General features: G+C 47.8%; 1 protein-coding gene and 1 pseudogene across 1 annotated transcript; one reads left to right on the forward strand and one right to left on the reverse strand.

Annotated features, from left to right (window-relative positions):
• The first annotated feature begins 8,364 nt into the window (after window positions 1-8,364).
• On the forward strand, window positions 8,365-18,643 carry LOC121834809 (salivary cystatin-L-like). Its single transcript, XM_042288619.1, has 4 exons — window positions 8,365-8,596; window positions 9,270-9,380; window positions 18,134-18,373; window positions 18,584-18,643. The coding sequence occupies exons 1-4, from the start codon at window positions 8,381-8,383 to the stop codon at window positions 18,641-18,643; spliced, it is 627 nt and encodes a 208-aa protein (XP_042144553.1). The 5' UTR covers window positions 8,365-8,380.
• LOC121834833 lies at window positions 12,523-13,620 on the reverse strand (annotated as a pseudogene).
• Window positions 18,644-18,781: the final 138 nt, after the last annotated feature.

An 18,781-nucleotide genomic window follows, 5' to 3' on the forward strand; every position in this document is an offset into this window, starting at 1 on the left:
AAAAACCAACCAGCAAGAGGGTACAGGCAGACAGTAACAGTGAGTGGGCCGAACCGGACAGCGACTCGCACTGCGGTCGCATGCCTTGCATAGTTTGTCACTGTCGTGAGATTGGTGTAGTGTGGTTTTCGTAGCCTGCAGAGTGTGAGAGTTATGTGGACATAAACAGAGATTAATGGCCAAACTTTGGGTGTTGTCTCACTTCAAGGAGTTCCAGCAACTGTGTCTGTGTGCCTCACAACAAGCACAGTATATGTGGTACTGTGGCTTTCAAGCAGTGGGAGCCACCGTGTGCGTAAGGAATGAATTTAGTATGCTCACCAAGCAGGAACCGGCCGTCGCGTGGCACCTGCCCTTGCTCGAGTTGGCTTCGGAGCCAGGAAAATTGCCACACGAAGGAGTCGTGCACCGACCCGGGATACCGTGGGTCGATGCACATTATCCGGCAGTCGGCGTCACACACCTGAAAGTGAGAGAGATATTGACATGTAATTACCTAAATCCACAAGTAGTAGATTGTACTTATGGTTCACAAAGCAGTCGCAATTTCAGAACCTTTTAAGTTATTTTGTCTGACACATGCATGTCAACACACCTTCCTGGAAGCAAGGTACAACTAACTACCTTGAAACAAAAATAATGTTTTTTTTTGTTTTTTTTACGGATGCTTGCACGTTTTAACAGACAAGTATTATTTTTGGGAGAAGAGTCTCACGGCTCACATGCTACGTGGAGCACACGCTCGCGCAGTCGTGAGACCCCACAGCCCGCAGTCATAAAACGGCCTACTTAAACCGTATTGGCAATACGTTTTTTTTTCTACAGATTTGGGGCGCGTTTTGACAACGTAACATGAGTGTACTTACCACCATCACGTTGAGGGCGTAGAAGTACTTGCGGCACCAGTACGCCGCCTTCGTGACGGTGGGGTCGTTCTTGGACGGGCCGACGATGGAGACCATGGTCCCGCCCACGCAACCGATGACGCCGGGTATCCTGCCGAGCAGCCTGAAGCCCTTCTCCGCGTCGAACCTCTCGCTCGGCGTCTCGGGGAAGTGGATCCAGTCACGCTGGACCCCGAGACGACGCACGATAGCGACGGACACGGCGCGGACCGCAACGCTGACTGTCTTTTGGTCCCGCGCTACGTGTTCGTCGCTCGCCACCATGCCTTGGAAGCTCCCCGTGCCGTAGAAGCGCAGTGCACACAACACTTGAAGCTCCACAGTCATGACGTGGTACGCACTCTCCTCACCTCCGGTTCCTCGCGAAGTTCGTCGCACAACCGCCGCACCACGATCTTGGGCAGGCGGTATTGCTTCCGAAAGATCTCCTCCGGGAGCTCGAATGCATCGCGGTGTTCCCGATACAGCCTTTCTGGCTGACGAGACGAGACGGTGACACCTCGCCGCCGAAAACATGCTGCCAATGACACCTAGTTCCGAGCAAGTACCTTTTGAAACGTACTCGGTACAAAACGAAACGTCATTTCGTTGTCACGTCCGGTAGCCGACTCCGCCCAATTTTGCCGACTCCGCCCACATTTTTGTAGGGAAATTACGTCACTTTTGTTTCCAACCAATCAGACGTGATGACGTCACTTCCGTGTACTAAAAAAAGGTACATGTACAATGTCGAACCTAGCTATCCTGCTTTCACAGGTGCCCCCTGCGGGGCGCAGCAAGGTGATGAGCGTGCCAGAAAACCGGAGGGCCCGGAGTGGTTCGGATGTGGTGTACAGTGGTGTGTCGCACATTCCGTGGCAGCCCGCTGGGTCGCGTTAAACCGAGATATTTGGCGAGTATGGCGCGGTACGGCGAAAGGCTTTCCACATTAAGTACTTTAATGCTGGGCTGGTGGGTGGTCGTACGCTGGCCCAGCGAAGAAAGTCCCGCTCTCGCGTCAATGAGTTGGTCGTGACGGCGTGTTGTGTCCGTTTTCCGTGTCACCAGAAGTGAAATACTGTGTCGTGGTGAAGAACAAATCCCGACATAGAAAAAAATGACCGCATCTCCGCGTGGTGAATGATGTTGATTGGGGCGAAGCTCTGGTGGTGCTGATGATACTGATTTTGTTCATAGGTAGTGCTGATGGTGCTGATCTTTTTTTTATTGCTCATAGGCAGTGCTGAGTTCCGGGTTGCGTTGGTATGGAACGTAGTTATATACGCATTTGAGCATATGACCGCAGCGCCCTCTCGTCTATAAACGTTGAGCGAATGCATGCAAAGTTTAACGCGATTATATACACATTTGACCACAGCGCCCTCTCCTGTATAGACGTTGAGCGGCTATATGCAACGCTTCATACATGGCATCCCCAGCTCTTGAGTTACTACCACATCTCAGAGCCCCCTACTCGTCCCGCAGTCGTGGCCGAGTGGTTAAGGCGATGGACTAGAAATCTATCGGGGTCTCCCCGCACAGGTTCGAATCCTGCCGGCTGCAAAAACATATTTTTCTTTTTTTAAGAAGACAGATGGGATGGCAATCGATGTGACCACGGACGCCGGACAAGGCTAGACCCTAAGGAGCTTCGCCCCTAAAAGAACGGCCAGTTTATTGGCCATGGCAGCGGCGGTCGGCCAACGTTCCGGTGCATCGCGTGCCTGGGTAGCAAGTCTTCTTCTTCGAGCTACGTAGCATAGCGCACGGCCGTGCTTCACCGAGGCAGACGACGACGAGGCGAAGGCTGAACGCCGAAATGTTGGGGATAGCGCGTCGACACATATCTCTGTTTTCTTTTTTCATCAGTCCCTTCGTCTTGCTTCTGCTTTTTTTTTTTTTTTTTTTGCTTCCGACACTTCAATTGTAAGGTTCAACAGCTCCGTTTTCGCCTTTCTCTGTCCATTTTGCAGGGCAAGAACGAATTAGTCGCCTTAACGAATGTCGTCGCAGTTGTCATGACCTGCATTGGGTCTTTTAGTATTTATTTCCTACCGTCTGCAAGCTTGTTTCCGTTTTCAGTGCTATTTTTTTCGCTTGGAATCGAGCTCTTTAAAATGTTAAGACACCTACCGTCACCTCCGCCAGAGGCGATGGAACTTGCTTCGCGGAGGGGGACCTCAGAATCCTCATTAAAGGGGTATTCACACGAGGGAGAAATCCCAGGGATTTCTCCCCGGCTTGCGCGCATCACGAGACGAAAACGCGAAGCTTTTGCACATCGCAAAGATTGACGTTTTCGTCGCAGGATGCGCGTGCCGTGGAGAAATCCCCGGTATTTCTCCTTCGTGTGAATACCGCTTTAACCGCACAGTACTGTAGAATGGGCTCGCAATCAGCATTGGAATACGCCTCCACCTCTGGACCTCGCGCTGTTCAAATTATGGGTGGTGTATCCAGGTAATTTAAAAACGTTTATGTCATCAGAGTGCCATTTCCCGGAGAACAATATGACATAAAAAAAAACCTATCTGGGTAAAAAAGTTGTCAAGTTTAACAATCTCGTTTTTGGCAGATTGTGTATGTAAGTAATAACATTTCATCGAGGGTTTATGCCCTCGATGAATGATTTATAGTGATTTATTTCAAAAGAAAGAAAACTTTGCAAAACTATGCCGTGTGACATCTAAATGTAGACAACGTTTGTTCCAGCTAAACAATCTGAAGAAGGTCATGTTCATTGCTGATTCGCTCCAGGCCAGATTTCTCCGCCTTCTTCATCAGTATTTTTCTCTAAGATATCCACAGAAATCTCCAGTTGTTGACCTTCTTCTGAGTAGCCTTCCCAAGCAACACTTTGTTCTCTGGGCACAAACGTTCAATCACGTACACTCGTTGTGCGAGATGAGGTGCACAATTCCATTTGGTTTTGCCTTATCTTTTGTCGGGACACAAGATAAAATATGTAGCGTCTTGGGCTGTTCCAGACTCGACTCGGTAGTTAAGCTGGTCTGGAACGGTTGGTAAGAACACTAACGTTTTATTTAGTTAAGATTTGGCCGAATTTAGAATAATGATGAAGACGCGATGTCGGCGTCTGTCCAGGCCACTGGTCCGAAGTCGTTCTGTTGTGCGCCATCTCCTGTTGCGTCTCCTTGTGTCGTCCTGCGCCGCATTCTTTTCAACCCTCGGACCACTTCTCGGTGGCGTGAAGCGGTGCAATCGCGAAGCAATACGGCTGCCAGACGAGACATCAGTGTCCCTTGTGCTGCGGTGAGATTGCCAGGATATTATCCAACGTTATGCAATGGATATTGCGCGAAACTGATGTAAGCAGGCGGCAAGGTCGGCCGACGATCCAGGGGCGCCTGAGCCGGGTAACCTCACCCGAGGCTTTCCGGAGCCGTTCGGGTCGAACGGAGAAATGCAGAAGCGCTGTGTGTCGGTGTGGATTGCAAAATTTATGTGAAGGTTTTGGTCAGACAATTAAAGAGTGTCATCCAATGCCTTGTAGGGTCGCACCAGACATGAGGCAGAAAGGAGTCGAATTATTGGCACTAACGTTCATGTTGCGAGATGCATTTTGGAAGGTTGTAACGCTCTCGAGGGACGAGTCGCAATGTCGCAGCAATGTCGCAGCTCGACCTAGACACAACTTTTGATTATGTGTCACATCAGGCACTTTTTAGTGTTTTGGAACATGTAAATGCTGACTCTATTATAATTAAGGGTGTGAAAACGTCGTACGCGAGTTGTTCTACATAGTGAACAAAAGTGTAAAATAAACAGTTGAAGGTCGGTCCTCTGTGCGACAACGTTGCCCGTTGTCGCCCTTACTTTTTTCCATTTTCTTAGAACCGTTTTGTTTAAGGATCGTCAGAAATGCTAATATTTGGGGTTGTAAACGACACTCAGCGTTACTAAAACACTGAATTGGGAAACTCACCCTTGAAACCTGTATCGCTGGCGTCTACCAATACCAAACTGAATACGATAACAGCGCCACCCTTTGGCGACGAGCTGAAACATGACCGCTAGCCCCTGTTTCCTTGAGTACCAAACTCCCGGCTCGAGGGGCTAAGATGGCTGCTCAATTTTTTTTTCTTTACTGTGGCGAGCGTGAGCTTTTAGAAAGCATGTTTTTGCGTAAAAACAAACGAAAAAAGCTCTTTTTGTAGAAAGTTTTTCTTGGAGATTAGTATAGAATAACAGGAGCGTGATGTTTTCATATAATCTTTAGTTTACAAGGTTTTGCGGCACAATTAATATTGTTTTGATACAACCTTGCCTCACCGCTGATTTCAGGTAGCGCGTCCTAACTTCGGTGATCAATTGCGGCGCGTCCGCTTGGGAGAGGGGGGTTGGCAGCCCTGAAACTTTTGCCATTCTATACGTTTCGGCGCCAAAATGGCCGATCAAAGCCAAAATCGAACAGTAACAGCGAACGCTATCGAATGTGATACCGATACTCTGGTGTATCCATGCAGTTCCCGGAGTGACCGCTGCAAGAGAAATGGCGGCGTTGCTATAGCAACGCCGCCATTTCTCCTGCAGCGGTCACTCCGTTCAGCACTCGAGAACCAAACTAAAAAAAAAAGGCTCCGTTCAGCACTCGAGAACCAAATTAAACACGATATATCGTGTTTAGTTTGGTTCTCGAGTTCTGAACGGAGCCTTTTTTTTCATGCAGGCTCCTATGGCAGTTTCCCGAGTATTCTAGTAACGTTGACTACACTCTAGCGAGGTGAAAATCCATTCATACGCAGATGATATTGCCGTTTATTTTTTTTATTTGATCAGAACAGTTTGTGCGAGGTAGTCAGCACTGCTTCGTCTTATTGTGCGAAATCGGGTAGCTAATTAACTGGGGTAAATGCACAGGACTCTGGCATGGTAACTAGGACGCCACACCTAATGATTTCTTAAATGTTCAATGGACGACCTTGTCGGAGAAATGACTCCGTCGTGCCGCTAGAGCATTACCGAGATACTGCGCCATATTGGAACGATGAGACGGAGAGGGTTAGGACGAAAGCGGAGAATTGGAAGGGGCGGGATTTGGTGAATGTTTGCGCGTTCCACTCTCTGTAACCTGTTTTTGACTTCAAAATATGGTATGTTTTGAAAATTTTTGTCCATGTTGCGTATCAACGTGCGGAGACTGCACAGAGTGTTCGCTGCCTTCATCTGGAGTTCAGCCTGGGAGCGCACAGCTCCGACGAACTTGTTGTGATCAGTTCGAGGGGGTGGACTAAGCTTGTCTCACTTGTTTATTCAGCATATTGTATCTAAGTTTATGTTTCTGCGCCATCAGGAAGATTTGTTTTTTACGCAGTGTTATTCAGATGCGATTACGGAACTCGTTGACCGGGTTTGTAGTGTCGTCAAGTAATGTAATCTACACGAGTGTCCAGGGTTATTTGCGCGGACTGGTGCATAAAATTGTTAAAAGTGCGATTTTCTTTAGAGTATTTGGGTTCGGTTTCACACACACAAAAAAAAAACTATAAGGATTTAGTGGAGGTCCTAATGCCAATCGCCCCCGGTACAGGTTCTTATACCCAGATATCCAACCTTGAACGTTTTGAAAAGATTTTAAAAAATGCCGGTAAAGCCCACCGTTATTTTTTTTTAGATTACACTGCGGCGCACTGGCAGTAAAGACATGGCTGGAGGAAGGAGGCTTATTTGGACCGTGGTCTACCAATTGCCTTTTCTTTAAAGAGCCTGAAACCATAGAGCATGTATTTAGCGGATGTTGCGACGCCATCTTTCACTTAGACATCCTCCAACACATTCTTAAATTGAGTTACTCATAACTGCGTGAAGAATTCGCTTCCTGCCAGTCGAAAACAACGGTTTGGACCGCTATGACATCTTTCATAATATATGAAAGCCGGGGATGCGGATGCGCCACGCGGATGTGAACGTCCGCACGGTCAGAGAGAACTCGGTTCAAAGTGTGGCCTATATCTAGGGTTCAATGTTTTCGGAGTTTATTTTTCGTCACATTCGGAAGGTGTTTCTTTCGGAGTTTATGTTTTGCCGAAGATTCGGAATTTGTTCGGAGTTTATATTTGTTTGATTTCCCATTCTCCGAAATTCGAAGTTTAATTTTGCAGTGTTTTCTTATCAAATAAATATATAAATAATAACCGGATGTAAACGTATCCCAGATAAAAAAATAAAATAAAATGCCCTTGTATCAATTAAAGTTTTTTTTTTTTCAGTTGAATTTGGCGTTGGTGCCATTTCTATTGGTAACACTAATCGGTCCCACGACAAAAGTCGCAAACAAGTGTTGCTTCGATAAACATCGAAACCTTAAAATCAATAAACTGCCGGAGGTAGCTCGTAGTCATCCCACCAACCTATCCCGCGGCCGCGCGAAGTGGAGTGGTTAAGGATGTAACAGAGATGTTACAACTGCCTCCCTTCCATATTTTATACAATATCTATGGTACATAGCTTTCAGTACTACAAAAACATACCCTCTCGTTTATCTAAATCACAAATCGCATAATCCGAACAGGAAACCGAAAAGAGTAGCTTTTGTCGTGACCCGAGTATGCAATGACCTGTTGCCCCGAATCAACCTTGATAAGACAAGCGCTAAGACTCCTGTTGACAACGGTCGGAGTTTTCAAGGATAATTACGGTGGCATTTTCCCAGGACCATTGACCCTGCGCTGCTCAAGTTGTAAAAAAAAAAAATAATAATAATAATAATTTGTGGCGGGAGGGGAGGGGGCATAAAAAATTTTAGTTTATCTGATAAATCCGAATTGACCAAAACTCTACTGGCGGGTGGCTGTCGGAGTTTTTCGGATTTATCCAAAAACACGGAACCTAGTACCATCCTTGAAGTGCATCGGGCGTACCCTGTAGCCTGTACCCCCTAACTCGTGGCCAGTCCTGAATGATTCGGTTCCCCTGAAGATATTTTCATGTAACCACGTCGACAAAGAATTAATTGACGTGTTTGAGCGTTTTCTCTATTTGTTTTGTGTACCAAAAAAAAAAGTAAAAAGAAATAAAAAAAAAAGAACGAGCGCTACTTTATGTTTAAACTTTTTTGCGCGTCAAACGGTCGTGCTCAGAGTATCCCAGCCGGACAACCACATTTTGATTTAGCGTTTCCACCACGAGTTTGGGACCGCGACAGGCCCGTGCCGGGATGCAGCCTAGGATATGTTTAAACCGCGTCCTTGACAGCCCCTGTCCAGGCATCGACACGTGCCGCGGCGTGACCTAATTATGAACCAAAAGGTCGGGTTGACTCCTTTGTGCAATGTTCCATATTACTGCAAAAAACAATCGAGAGCAGAGATACAGGAATCCATCCCATTGTTGAGGGGTTGTTCCCCGTCCGATATCGTCATCGCAGCGAGATAACTCCTCGCTCCAAGTCGGCGACGTGATCCGTCGTCACGACAGGTAACCTTATAAAGCGCTGATTATTCTTCAGGAGTTTCAGACGACCAGTCGCCAGCACGATGGCTTTCTTCAAGGCTGCCGTATTCCTGGTTTGTGTGGTCCTCGCAGCGGCCGGGTCGGTGAGCAAATTGAAGGGGGCCCTGATCAGAGCCTGGAGGGACCAGGACCCAAGCAACCCCAAGTACGAGAGTCTGGCGCACTACGCAGTGTCTACCCAAGTCGAAGGTCGAGAGTACTACGACACGGTCCTCGGGATCTTGGAGGTGAAGACTCAGGTGAGAATGCCCCAGAATTTTTGAGCGCTAAAAGAGATCACGCAGCGAATGTTCCTTGTCTCCCGCGTTCGAGCTGCCTCTTCGGGACGAACGCATGACATCAGGTGTTCCAGCCATTGCCTCTTGCACTATGCTTTCGCTGCTTTGCTACGATTGACATCTGTGTTATATCTTTGTCAAGCTCGATTAAGCGGTTTATTGGCCGAACAGGGATTATCGGGGCTCTCCGGTCAGGCGTGTCACCGCGCAGATCCGTTGCTAAAACTCTAAACCTCTTTTGCGCCTCATCATCCACCCAGATTGCAGCGGTGAACTCTATTAAATGGCCTGTGGCAGATAAACACACCGGATTTCATTGAGTGTAATATGATTAGCCCTTTCGCAAGCTTGATAATGTGTAAAGCCTATGAGCTCACGTCTGGCTCACCTTTTGGGACTTTCTTTCCGCAACTTTAATCTCAACTTTCACGTCGGCCATCAGATAAAAAAACGCAAAGAGTAGCATGAAAACAGTTTCGCTATTTTTTTGTCAAGTAAAGGTTTCGTCAACCGGTAACAACCTTAGTTATCTTGTGAACACGTGGAGAGAAAGGGAGCTCAGTGTCGTCTTTTCTTAACGCACCTGTCTTATGCTCGGTATCCATGCAATTGTGTTTGCTATTGCATCGAGCAGATTGTGGACGGCGTGATGTTCATGTTGAAGTTTACAACGACTCAATCGACGTGCAAGATCGAAGCCGGCGTGGAATACTCCAAGCTGAACTGCCATCCCAGGACAAGCAAGGTTTGTGCTTGCTTTGCACGGCGTCGTCGCCAGCCGCGCCGCGGGTATTTGCCATCATATTAGATCATTCTTGCTACAGCTGCGGGTGAGAGCCATGATAGTTGTCTTCTTAATAAAACGCAAGATTATGCTAAACAGTTCATTCCAAGCTGATAATTTATTATTTCATATTCTTTATCAGTAAGCTGCTTTTAGCTTCAGTCGGCATGAAGATTATAAGAACGTACTATATGTCGGGCGTGAGTCTAGTTACCGAAATTTTAATATTGTTTTCTTTTTACACGTGACTAAATATCATATACAATGTTGCGGTTTCACGCATTAAAATTTTCATCCGCATAATTTATCTCGCAATGATTAGATTGACATGTTTTTTTAATGCAAATAGGGATGAACAAGGCGACATGGAAAAGCGATAGTCCTTTTCTTTGTATTCGCCTACAATCATGCCTTGTGAACATAAACCGTTCGCCCAAAAGTCGCCGATATTCTGTCCATCATACTGAGACAAAACTGCACGTATTTCCCCAGTTCTTCGCCAGAAAGTTTGTTCATATAGATCGTTGTGTATCTTAACCGGAACTGTAGTAATAAGACATGGGAATGTTGTTTTTTTTTTTGAGCACCATGCACTGACTAGCTACTAACAAGTTTTGTTGACTTGCATAGGTCGGTGGCGTCAACCAGGAGCCAACAGAAGCAAATTCAACTAAACGCAACTGAAAGCGGGTGCAGCGAGAGTGTTCGATTGTGTGCTTCAAAGGCGTTTCAGCGATCCTGCAGTTTTCTCAGTTTGCTTGTACGGATGGGTTACCCATTTTTTCGATATTGATTCGTCGGGAGTTTTTTTAAACACACTGCTTTTTAAACACACGTTAGCAGTTGGACGATTCCCTGCTAAGCGGAGTGTGACTTTCGTTACACAGCAGGTTTTAATCCTACCTGGAGCAATCAAGCGGAAGTTACACAAGATTTGCTACCCGGCGTCAATGTGCTGCTTCTATCTTGAGTTGACAGGCAGAGCGAAACTTATATATGTATTGGTGGCTCTGCATGGGGACAAGAGTCAGCTCCTCCTGCAAGTCCTACTGAGCCATATTTTCATTCTGCCCTGACAACTCGCCGGCTGTTTCTAGTATAGTCGGTTGCAAGCTAAGAACAATCTTTTAGCTCCACCCACAAGCGCATTGCGCCCATCTGAACTGCCTCCGCTGTCGAGAAAGTAGTTCGCTAGCAACGTTGCTTTTTCTTCCTCCAGGAAACGTGTCTTAAACTACTACATTATTTATTTAATTCTTTCAGGACATTTAAATAAGTTAGAATACGTTTTGTCAACGAAATAGCTGTTTATTAAAGAAAGAAAGTCATGTCCAATGTACCGTCTTCCCAATTCATTTTCTGTCCAAGATACTGTCTAACATACCGTCTTCCAGCGCCTCTGATTGAGGGAAAGCCGCTGGGGAAAGCGAAGCACTTATAATTCCTGCAAATAATAAATATTTAGTGATTTACTTAGTTTTGTGAGCTTTGCGCACGAAATGTGTGTCTTTATTTTGTTGGATGAATAGAAAACAAGAATAATTATACTTTTCGGGTTTTGACAAATCGGCACCCTCCCAAGTCATCGACACCACCACCGCGCCCCGCTCTCCTTGTCTAGAGCACTATATAGCTCCTTCGGAGCAGAGTAGCGCAATCTACAACGCCGCCTCTCGGCGACTAGCGGCGAACGCCAGGAGGTTCCAACTGCGGTCAGAAATACATGGAGAACGTGAGAAAATCGTTGTTACTTCAGTGTTGTGGGAACGTACGGCATCGCAATCATTTTTGACATAATAATGGAACACTTTAGAATACTTTGCGCTAAGTTTTGTGCCCCGCAAGGACCTGACTTTTTTTTAAAAATTGCCTGAGCGGCATCAAGCAGCAGACGACACGGCGACGTCACACCATTCACGTGACCCGCTCCGGCCAACCCGAAAAGCCCATCTCCGCTGCGAGCAAAAATCGTCTGCTTCAAACGCCATTGCCTTGGAAATTGCCTTCTCAAAATTTGCACACGTATCCGATATTGTTAAAACTTTGATCAAGTGTTTAGGGCTTTACTAACTTCTCGACAGACTAGTTTTGAAAAGCGTGAACTCGCCGTTCATTTTTTAATCAGCCGTGTTGTGTCGATCTCCATGTATTCTCCCATAGGGCGGGCCGCCTCCTGGAACCCTGAGTACCACGTGACTCGCGCCGAGCCGCTCTGTCGGCCATGTTGTCGGCAAAACACGGAGTTCAAAGGATTGCGCTACTCTGCTCCGTAGGAGCTATATAGTGCTCTATCCTTGTCTTCCGTCATGGATCTCACTGAGGTGACATCGGAAAGCGATTCCCCTGATTCTTCTTGGACGAAACAGCCTGGTGCAGCCTTACCGGCGAACCCAAAGCGGTTCTTCAAGAAGCACAATCCAACGAAGCAGACGACGTCCGGCGTAGCTTCTCACCTCTCAGCAGTGCTAAGCCTCGCGCCCGCTTCGAAATTTTCGTTGGCGATAGCGTCGCTGGATTCTCACGTTGTCGCGCAGAAACTGCTGCAAACGCAAGCCGATACCATTAAGATCTCGTGGCGTAACCTCGGGTACGTAAAACACGGTGCAAAAAAGCAGAATAATTGTCACGAGAAACTAGCGTCGCGTTGCTAAGGCCAGCAGCCATGTTGAGCTTTTTTTTTTTTCAAAAGGATCGCGATTGGTCCACAGAATCGTGACGTCAAGAAAACGATTGGCTGGCGTTTCTCGGCGTAGGATTACATTTTCCTCTGAGAGGCATTTCCGGTTTTTTCTTAGCTTGCAACCGACTATAGTAGTTAGTGGTGAGGGTAGCGGAAAGCCGGAACATGTTGGCCACTCCTTTAGTGGGGGCGAGTTAGTTCCGAGGAAGGAAAGGGGAGGAAAGGGAAGATCAGAAAAAGTTAAAGAAAGTAGAGAGGTCAAGAAAAAGAACGGATTGAAAAGAGAAGAGAGATAAATGGGAGGAAAAGGGTTCAAAAAGAAAAAAGAAGAAAGAATAAAAAAAAAAGGAACGATTGGTCAGCAGTTCTTGTGACTCGGTTGTTGATGAGTTGCCATCGCCCAGTGTATGTCAGACACCGGAGTTAGAGGCGGTCAAATAAACTGGTGTCCTCCAAGAACTTGAGAAGTGCGGCGAATGTTCTCGAGACATCGCGTGCAGAACCTGGGGGAAAAAGAATATCCTGTGTTGTAGCACTTGCTACGCCTAGGGTGCCTCAATGTCCTTCTGTTTAGGGTGATGCCACCCTTTGTAGTACCACATGCCGACAGCACGCGCTCACGGGAAAAATACAAAGAAATCGACGAAAACAAAATGTCGCCATAGCACAGTCAGCGCCACAAGCGCGTGCAGGGACACGCTCTTTCACGCGCTTCTGAACAAAAAATAAAAATAAACGTGTGTGACAAAATGGCGAGATGCCACCACCCTAAGCAGAGCGCACATGAAGGCACCCTAGCTACGCCTGCTTGCCGCAGCCCGCCGAGAAACGATTTTCTTTTGTCCGCTAGAGTAGGGCAGGTCCAGAGGAGATGGTCCTGGTCCTCGGGAACATCACAGGATGGACAGTTTGGGTTTATTGTTGGGTCCATACGGTGAAGGGCTTTCGCAGTAAAGGCCTAACCAGTGCGAGGTCTGTGGAGTAGAGAAGCGGAGGCTCGGGACAGCTTTGGAGGCACGCGTGCGGGTGGCTTCCCGGTAGAGACGCGCGTGTCCGGATGTAGTTTCTCTATTTCTTTGTGAATAATAAGTCTGGCCTCATACATCTTCGGTATAACAAGTATTAGTACATGAATGTGGTGAGGTGCATTAGCGAGACGATCGGCTGTCTCATTGCCCGAGATACCGACGTGTGATGGGAGCCACTGGTATGCTATGTGCCATCCTTTAGACTCTAAGTTTCTTGTCATGTGTCCAATGTATCTGGCATATTGTGGGGCGTCTTCAAAGCTACCGAGAAGTTGTAAAGCTATTCTGGAATCTGTGAGGAACACTGCTTTCCACTGTGAGGAATACTGTCGAGGATGTCAAGGCCTAGCCAAAGCGCCGCAAGTTCGGCAGTGGTAGATGTAGTGTGAGAACTCAGTTTCCTTGATTTGGCCATTTTTAGTTCCGGTATAAAAACTGCTGCAGTGGATGATTTGCGGCTATTAAGCACCGAGCCGTCCGTATATACACGCATCCATCCTGGAAAATCGACCTCAATTCGGTATTCTGCGAGGGTTCGAGCGAAAATTTGTGCAGTGAAGCGTTTGCTTCTGAGTTCCGGAATAGATTCACTGATGTTCAGCGGCGAGGCGTAAGGTGGTGGTGCCGGGTAGATAGCATTAAGGTGCCCACAATTCCTTCAAAGACTCTAGAGAGATCCAAGGCGAGATTGAGGACAACTTCGAATATGCTTCAAGAGGGCCCTGTTGACCGGCAGGAGGTTTGCCTTGCGATGTGGCGAAGTGTCAGCTCTCTGCCGTGGTTCGCGACAAGGTTAACCTTCGCTTCAACCAGCGTTGGAATGTTCGGGGAGTATCTCGGTAAACCCAGACAGAAGCGAAGTGCAATTCTTTGCAGGGTCTCAATGCCTGCAGACTGTGCATTGCTCACGTGAATCAGCGGCAAGACGTATAATAATCTCGAGAGAATGAGGCCTCTGTATAGCTGTAGCATCATGACCTGAGACGTTCCCCACCTGCTGCCCATCATTATTCGAATGGCGTTGGGGTGTCGGCGATATCTGATTAGTGTTGCCTTGACTGCAAGCTTCCAGGAGATGCGGTCATCCAGAAGAAACCCCAGGTAGGAGTACGTCCGGACACGTGCTACGTCTGTTCCGTTAATTGTGTAGATTCTGTTGATCGATGCTCTAGCCGTTGGATCATATTGAAGGGCAGCTGTTTTGGAGGAAGAAAGCGTAAGGCCTAGTCTAGAGATCTCGTCTACAACTATAGTCAATCCGTCCTGGAGGGTTTGTTGCATCTTGCTATATATCTTAGTCGGGGCGGTAGTCCAGAGGGCCACGTCGTCAGCGCATATAGCGATGTTAATGACTGGTCCCGATGACTTCATACGCCGGAGAGCCTCGGGCAGTGCCGCCTTCGAATTCCACCTAGGCGTACGTGCATAGACCTTCCTGTAAGAAAGGCGCGTACGAATGCCAGAGCTCGGCCTGCGACCCCGAGCCTTGTAAGCTGAGCAATGATGGTTTCTTGTGGAATTGCATCGAATGCTTTCTTAATATCGAGAAATAGTGCTGTTGTAGCTTGCCCTGTTGCCTTTGATTGTTCAATGTCTGATACGAGGCTGGCGATCGCGTCTGTCGTACAACGTTGTTTGCGGAAGCCAGACAGCTGATTAGGCAGGGCGCCCGATGTCTCGAGCTGCCAGTCAAGGCGCCGTAGGACTATTCGCTCCATCACCATCCCTAGACAGCACGTAAGAGATATCGGTCCATACGAGCTGGTGGCACCTATCGGTTTTCCTGGTTTATGAATGGGAACAACCTCAGATCTGAGCCAGGCAGTAGGAATATCAGACGAGCGCCAAATATGATTTAAGTATTCCAGAAAGCCTGGAAGCGTCGTATCATCAAGGTTACGAAGCGCTTGAAAAGTTATCGCATCTGGGCCTGGTGCGGTGCGTTTCCGAGAAGAACGCTGAAAAGCATGCTGCAGTTCACTCAGCGTGAAATCGGAGTTGCCGGCAACCTGCGCTGGCGTGCTGGTAGCAGTGGCTGCGACAAATCCCTGTGGCGGAGCAGGAGCAGAGGTGAATTCATCAGCAGGGAGTTCCGCGGCTTGAGGCAACGTGTTGTTCTGCGCGATAACAAGGCCGAGGACCGGTGAGCGGGGAACAGCATGACCCGCCAGGATGCGGGCCATTCGCCATGCTTGCCTTTCGCCACCGGAAGAGTGAAGGGTCTCACATCGCTGTTGCCATTGTTTCCGATGTAAGCGCTTGTTATGCCTACGAAATGCCGCATCAATCCTTCGATACCGTTGTATATCCTCTTGCCTTGATGTCTTCAAGGCACGTCGTTGTGCTTTGGGGCGCGAAGCACGTAGCCTTAAGTATTTTAGGTCTGGGTTGGGTCTATATATAGGAACCGTAACTCTCCGTGTCGCTTTGCAGAGCGCCTGAGAGATAGCGGTCGTGTGATCAGTGGTGCCAGTAGATACTATATTTTCGAAGTACACTCGGTAGGCATCCCAGTTTGTTACAGAACAAGTCTTATGGGTCAAAGGTCTTTTCTCTGGAGAAGTGAGTATAATAGGGAGATGGTTACTGCTCCAGCTGTCGGGTTCGGCGAGCCCGAGCGCACGTACTGCAGCGGTGGCCAAACTCAGGTCGAGCACACTGTTCTCTACGCCAGGTTTCACAAATGTTGCAGTGCCGTCATTTAGACACCGGAGGCCAATAGCTGTAGTGGTATCCTCTAGAGACCGGCCACGAGCGGACGTTTGCTTGTCCCCCCAGGCCTCGTTGTGGGCGTTAAAGTCCCCAAAGATCAGCGTGGCCGGCTCACACCGAGAAAGAATCGTGCGTAAGACGGAAGGGTTCCATGGAGATGTAGGCTGAATATATACCGATATGATTGTCATGGCGCCCGAGTTGTCTTTTTGTATCGTGACAGCCACGTATTCTGCGCTTGGTCGCAGAGATGTGAAAGATCCACTTGGAACTGAGGTAAATCTCTGTGTATAAATAGAGATGCCTTAGGTGCGTCTGTTGTTGTTGATGTTGTTCGGGGAGTACTAGTGTAGATAACATTGGGAGATAGTCGGATCGCTCCTTACTTCAAGTTGGTTTTCTGAAGGGCGAGTACCTGGACTTCGTGTCTCTGTAAATGTTGCCGTAAGTCATTTATCTTGTTTCGAAGCCCATTGGCATTCCACTGTATTATTGTGTGAAATAAGCTGCTTTTATTGCAGTGTTTCGTTTTTCACTTTGCGATGTGTTGTTCCCGATGAAGCAGTCTAGTTGCACCAGGAAGTGGCAAGTGGAACAACAATGTTGATAATTGGGATCATTGCTTGAGTGATGGGTGACTGGAGAGAAGTGAGGAAGGAGCGCAACAACGTTGGCAATTGTGCACAACCCATTACCAAGGCTTTGAGACTTGGGCGTTGCAACTGATCTTGGCTTCGTTTGAGCTGGGTATTGTCTTGCCCCTTTTCTTGGTACTTCTTGGTTCTTAGAAGTATTTTGGGTCGAAAAAGCTTCTGCATTCTTGGCTGAAGACTCTGGCTGCTCTGCAGACGGGACCGTTGGTTTCGGCATGATTTCTGACGACTGCGTATCCAACGGAGGGAAATCGGTTTCATTCATCTCTGGGATGATAGCTTTCTTGTCTCCTTTCAAGCTTTGCTTTTGCTTGTGGGGAGTGCGGTGCTTCTCCGGTCCTCGAACCTTTGTTCATTCGTGATGACAGTTTTAGCAGACGTATAGTCGACATTGTTCGAGCTTCTGTTGTTAGTTATCTGCTTTTCAGCTTTGTAGGCTGGGCAGTTCCGGGACGTGGCATCGTGGCCTCTCTTGCAGTTTATGCACCTTGGTTGTTTCGCTTCGGACTCGGTGACGACATGTTCTCCCCCACATCGGCTGCAGCGTTGCGTTTTGGAGCATGTGCTTGCCAGATGTCCGAAGCGGTTACACTTAGGACACTGCCGCGGTTTTTCAAGGTAGGAAAGGACACTGTATCGTGTGTGCCCCACAAAGACGTATTCTGGAGAGGTTCTGGTGGAGAAGACAAGCTTTACCGCCTCTGTCTTGCCGAGTCTCCTCACTTGAATGACTGGTGCTTTTTCCCTTATTGATGCCCACAGGTCCGCGTCTGTGATTTCTGTTGATACGCCGCGAATAACGCCAACATTGGAAGATGGGGTGCTGGCTCATACGTCTGAACTTGGATTGTGCCAAGCTTCTTCAGTTGAAGAAGGGACTTCGTTGATTCTATATTTCTTGCATCTATGGCCAATAGATTAAGGTGATAATTTGGTCGAATTTGGATTACTCCGTCTGGTGTCAGGTTTTCCAGCATCTGTTTCAGAGCCAGAGGATTCATGTTAGTGATGATTGTGGTCGGATTAGTAGGTTTGACAATGACCACAAGGTTGTGAGTCGGCTGAGTGATGATCGTCGCCTCACTGCAATTGGATCCGTGGCGTTGTTTCTTTGCTGCTTTGGTGATCCATCCACCTTCGTCATCAGACTCCTCCATGACGTTATCAGGGGAGCACTCAGAGATGTTGGATGATTCGGCTGATTGATCTGCGCTGCATGCTTGTAGCGGTGCGTTTAGATGGCTCATTTTCCTTAATCCCCGTTGGTCGGAGACGGGTCACTGCTTCAAGACCGGGGACAGCTGCCCCTCGTTGAAGAACGAGGGGTTGCGGCAGAATCGGTGGCAGATATATATGTAAAATTGTTATTTACCTCTAGAGCAATGTAGACAATGGTCCTACCGGACTCGTCGTCGTTTTTCGGCTGTTTCGACAACAGACAGTCCTTGCTGACAAGGTCAAGGGAAGGCGAATGATATCGTAAATTATTAAAGTGTTATTGACTTTTCTACTTTCTGAATCAACTTTTGCACGAAGTGACGAGTGTAATTTTTTGAACCGTTACCTTTGTTTCACTGCCGACTATCATCGATGCACTCACCTCATCATCTTCTGACTTGCTCTTTATATGAATCTTTGCAGGTTGAAAATGTATGCACCGCAGTCGTCTACACGGTTCAACGGCAGAAGATCAAACGGGTTGTGTACTACATATGCGAAGATCCTGAGAGCGAATTGACGGCGGCCCCGTTCGGAGCCTGGAAGACGCAGGCCCGAATCGACCCCAAGTACGAGAGTCTGGCGCACTACGCAGTGTCCACCCAAGTCGAAGGTCGAGAATACTACGACACGGTCCTCGGGATCTTGGAGGTGAAGACTCAGGTGAGAATTCCCCAGAATATTTGAGCGCTAAAAGAGATCACGCAGCGAATGTTCCTTGCCTCCTGCGTTCGAGCTGCCTCTTCGGGACGAACGCGTGACATCAGGTGTTCCAGCCATTGCCTCTTGCACTATGCTTTCGCTGCTTTGCTACGATTGACATATGTGTTATATCTTTGTCAAGCTCGATTAAGCGGTTAATTGGCCGAACAGGGATTATCGGGGCTCTCCGGTCAGGCGTGTCACCGCGCAGATCCGCTGCTAAAACTCTAAACCTCTTTTGCGCCTCATCATCCACCCAGATTGCAGCGGTGAACTCTATTAAATGGCCTGTGGCAGAGAAACACACCGGATTTCATTGAGTGTAATATGATTAGCCCTTTGGCAAGCCTGATAATGTGTAAAGCCTAT

Source organism: Ixodes scapularis, unplaced genomic scaffold, assembly GCF_016920785.2.
Source record: "Ixodes scapularis isolate PalLabHiFi unplaced genomic scaffold, ASM1692078v2 PGA_scaffold10__122_contigs__length_95168666, whole genome shotgun sequence".
Lineage (NCBI taxonomy): Eukaryota > Metazoa > Arthropoda > Arachnida > Ixodida > Ixodidae > Ixodes > Ixodes scapularis.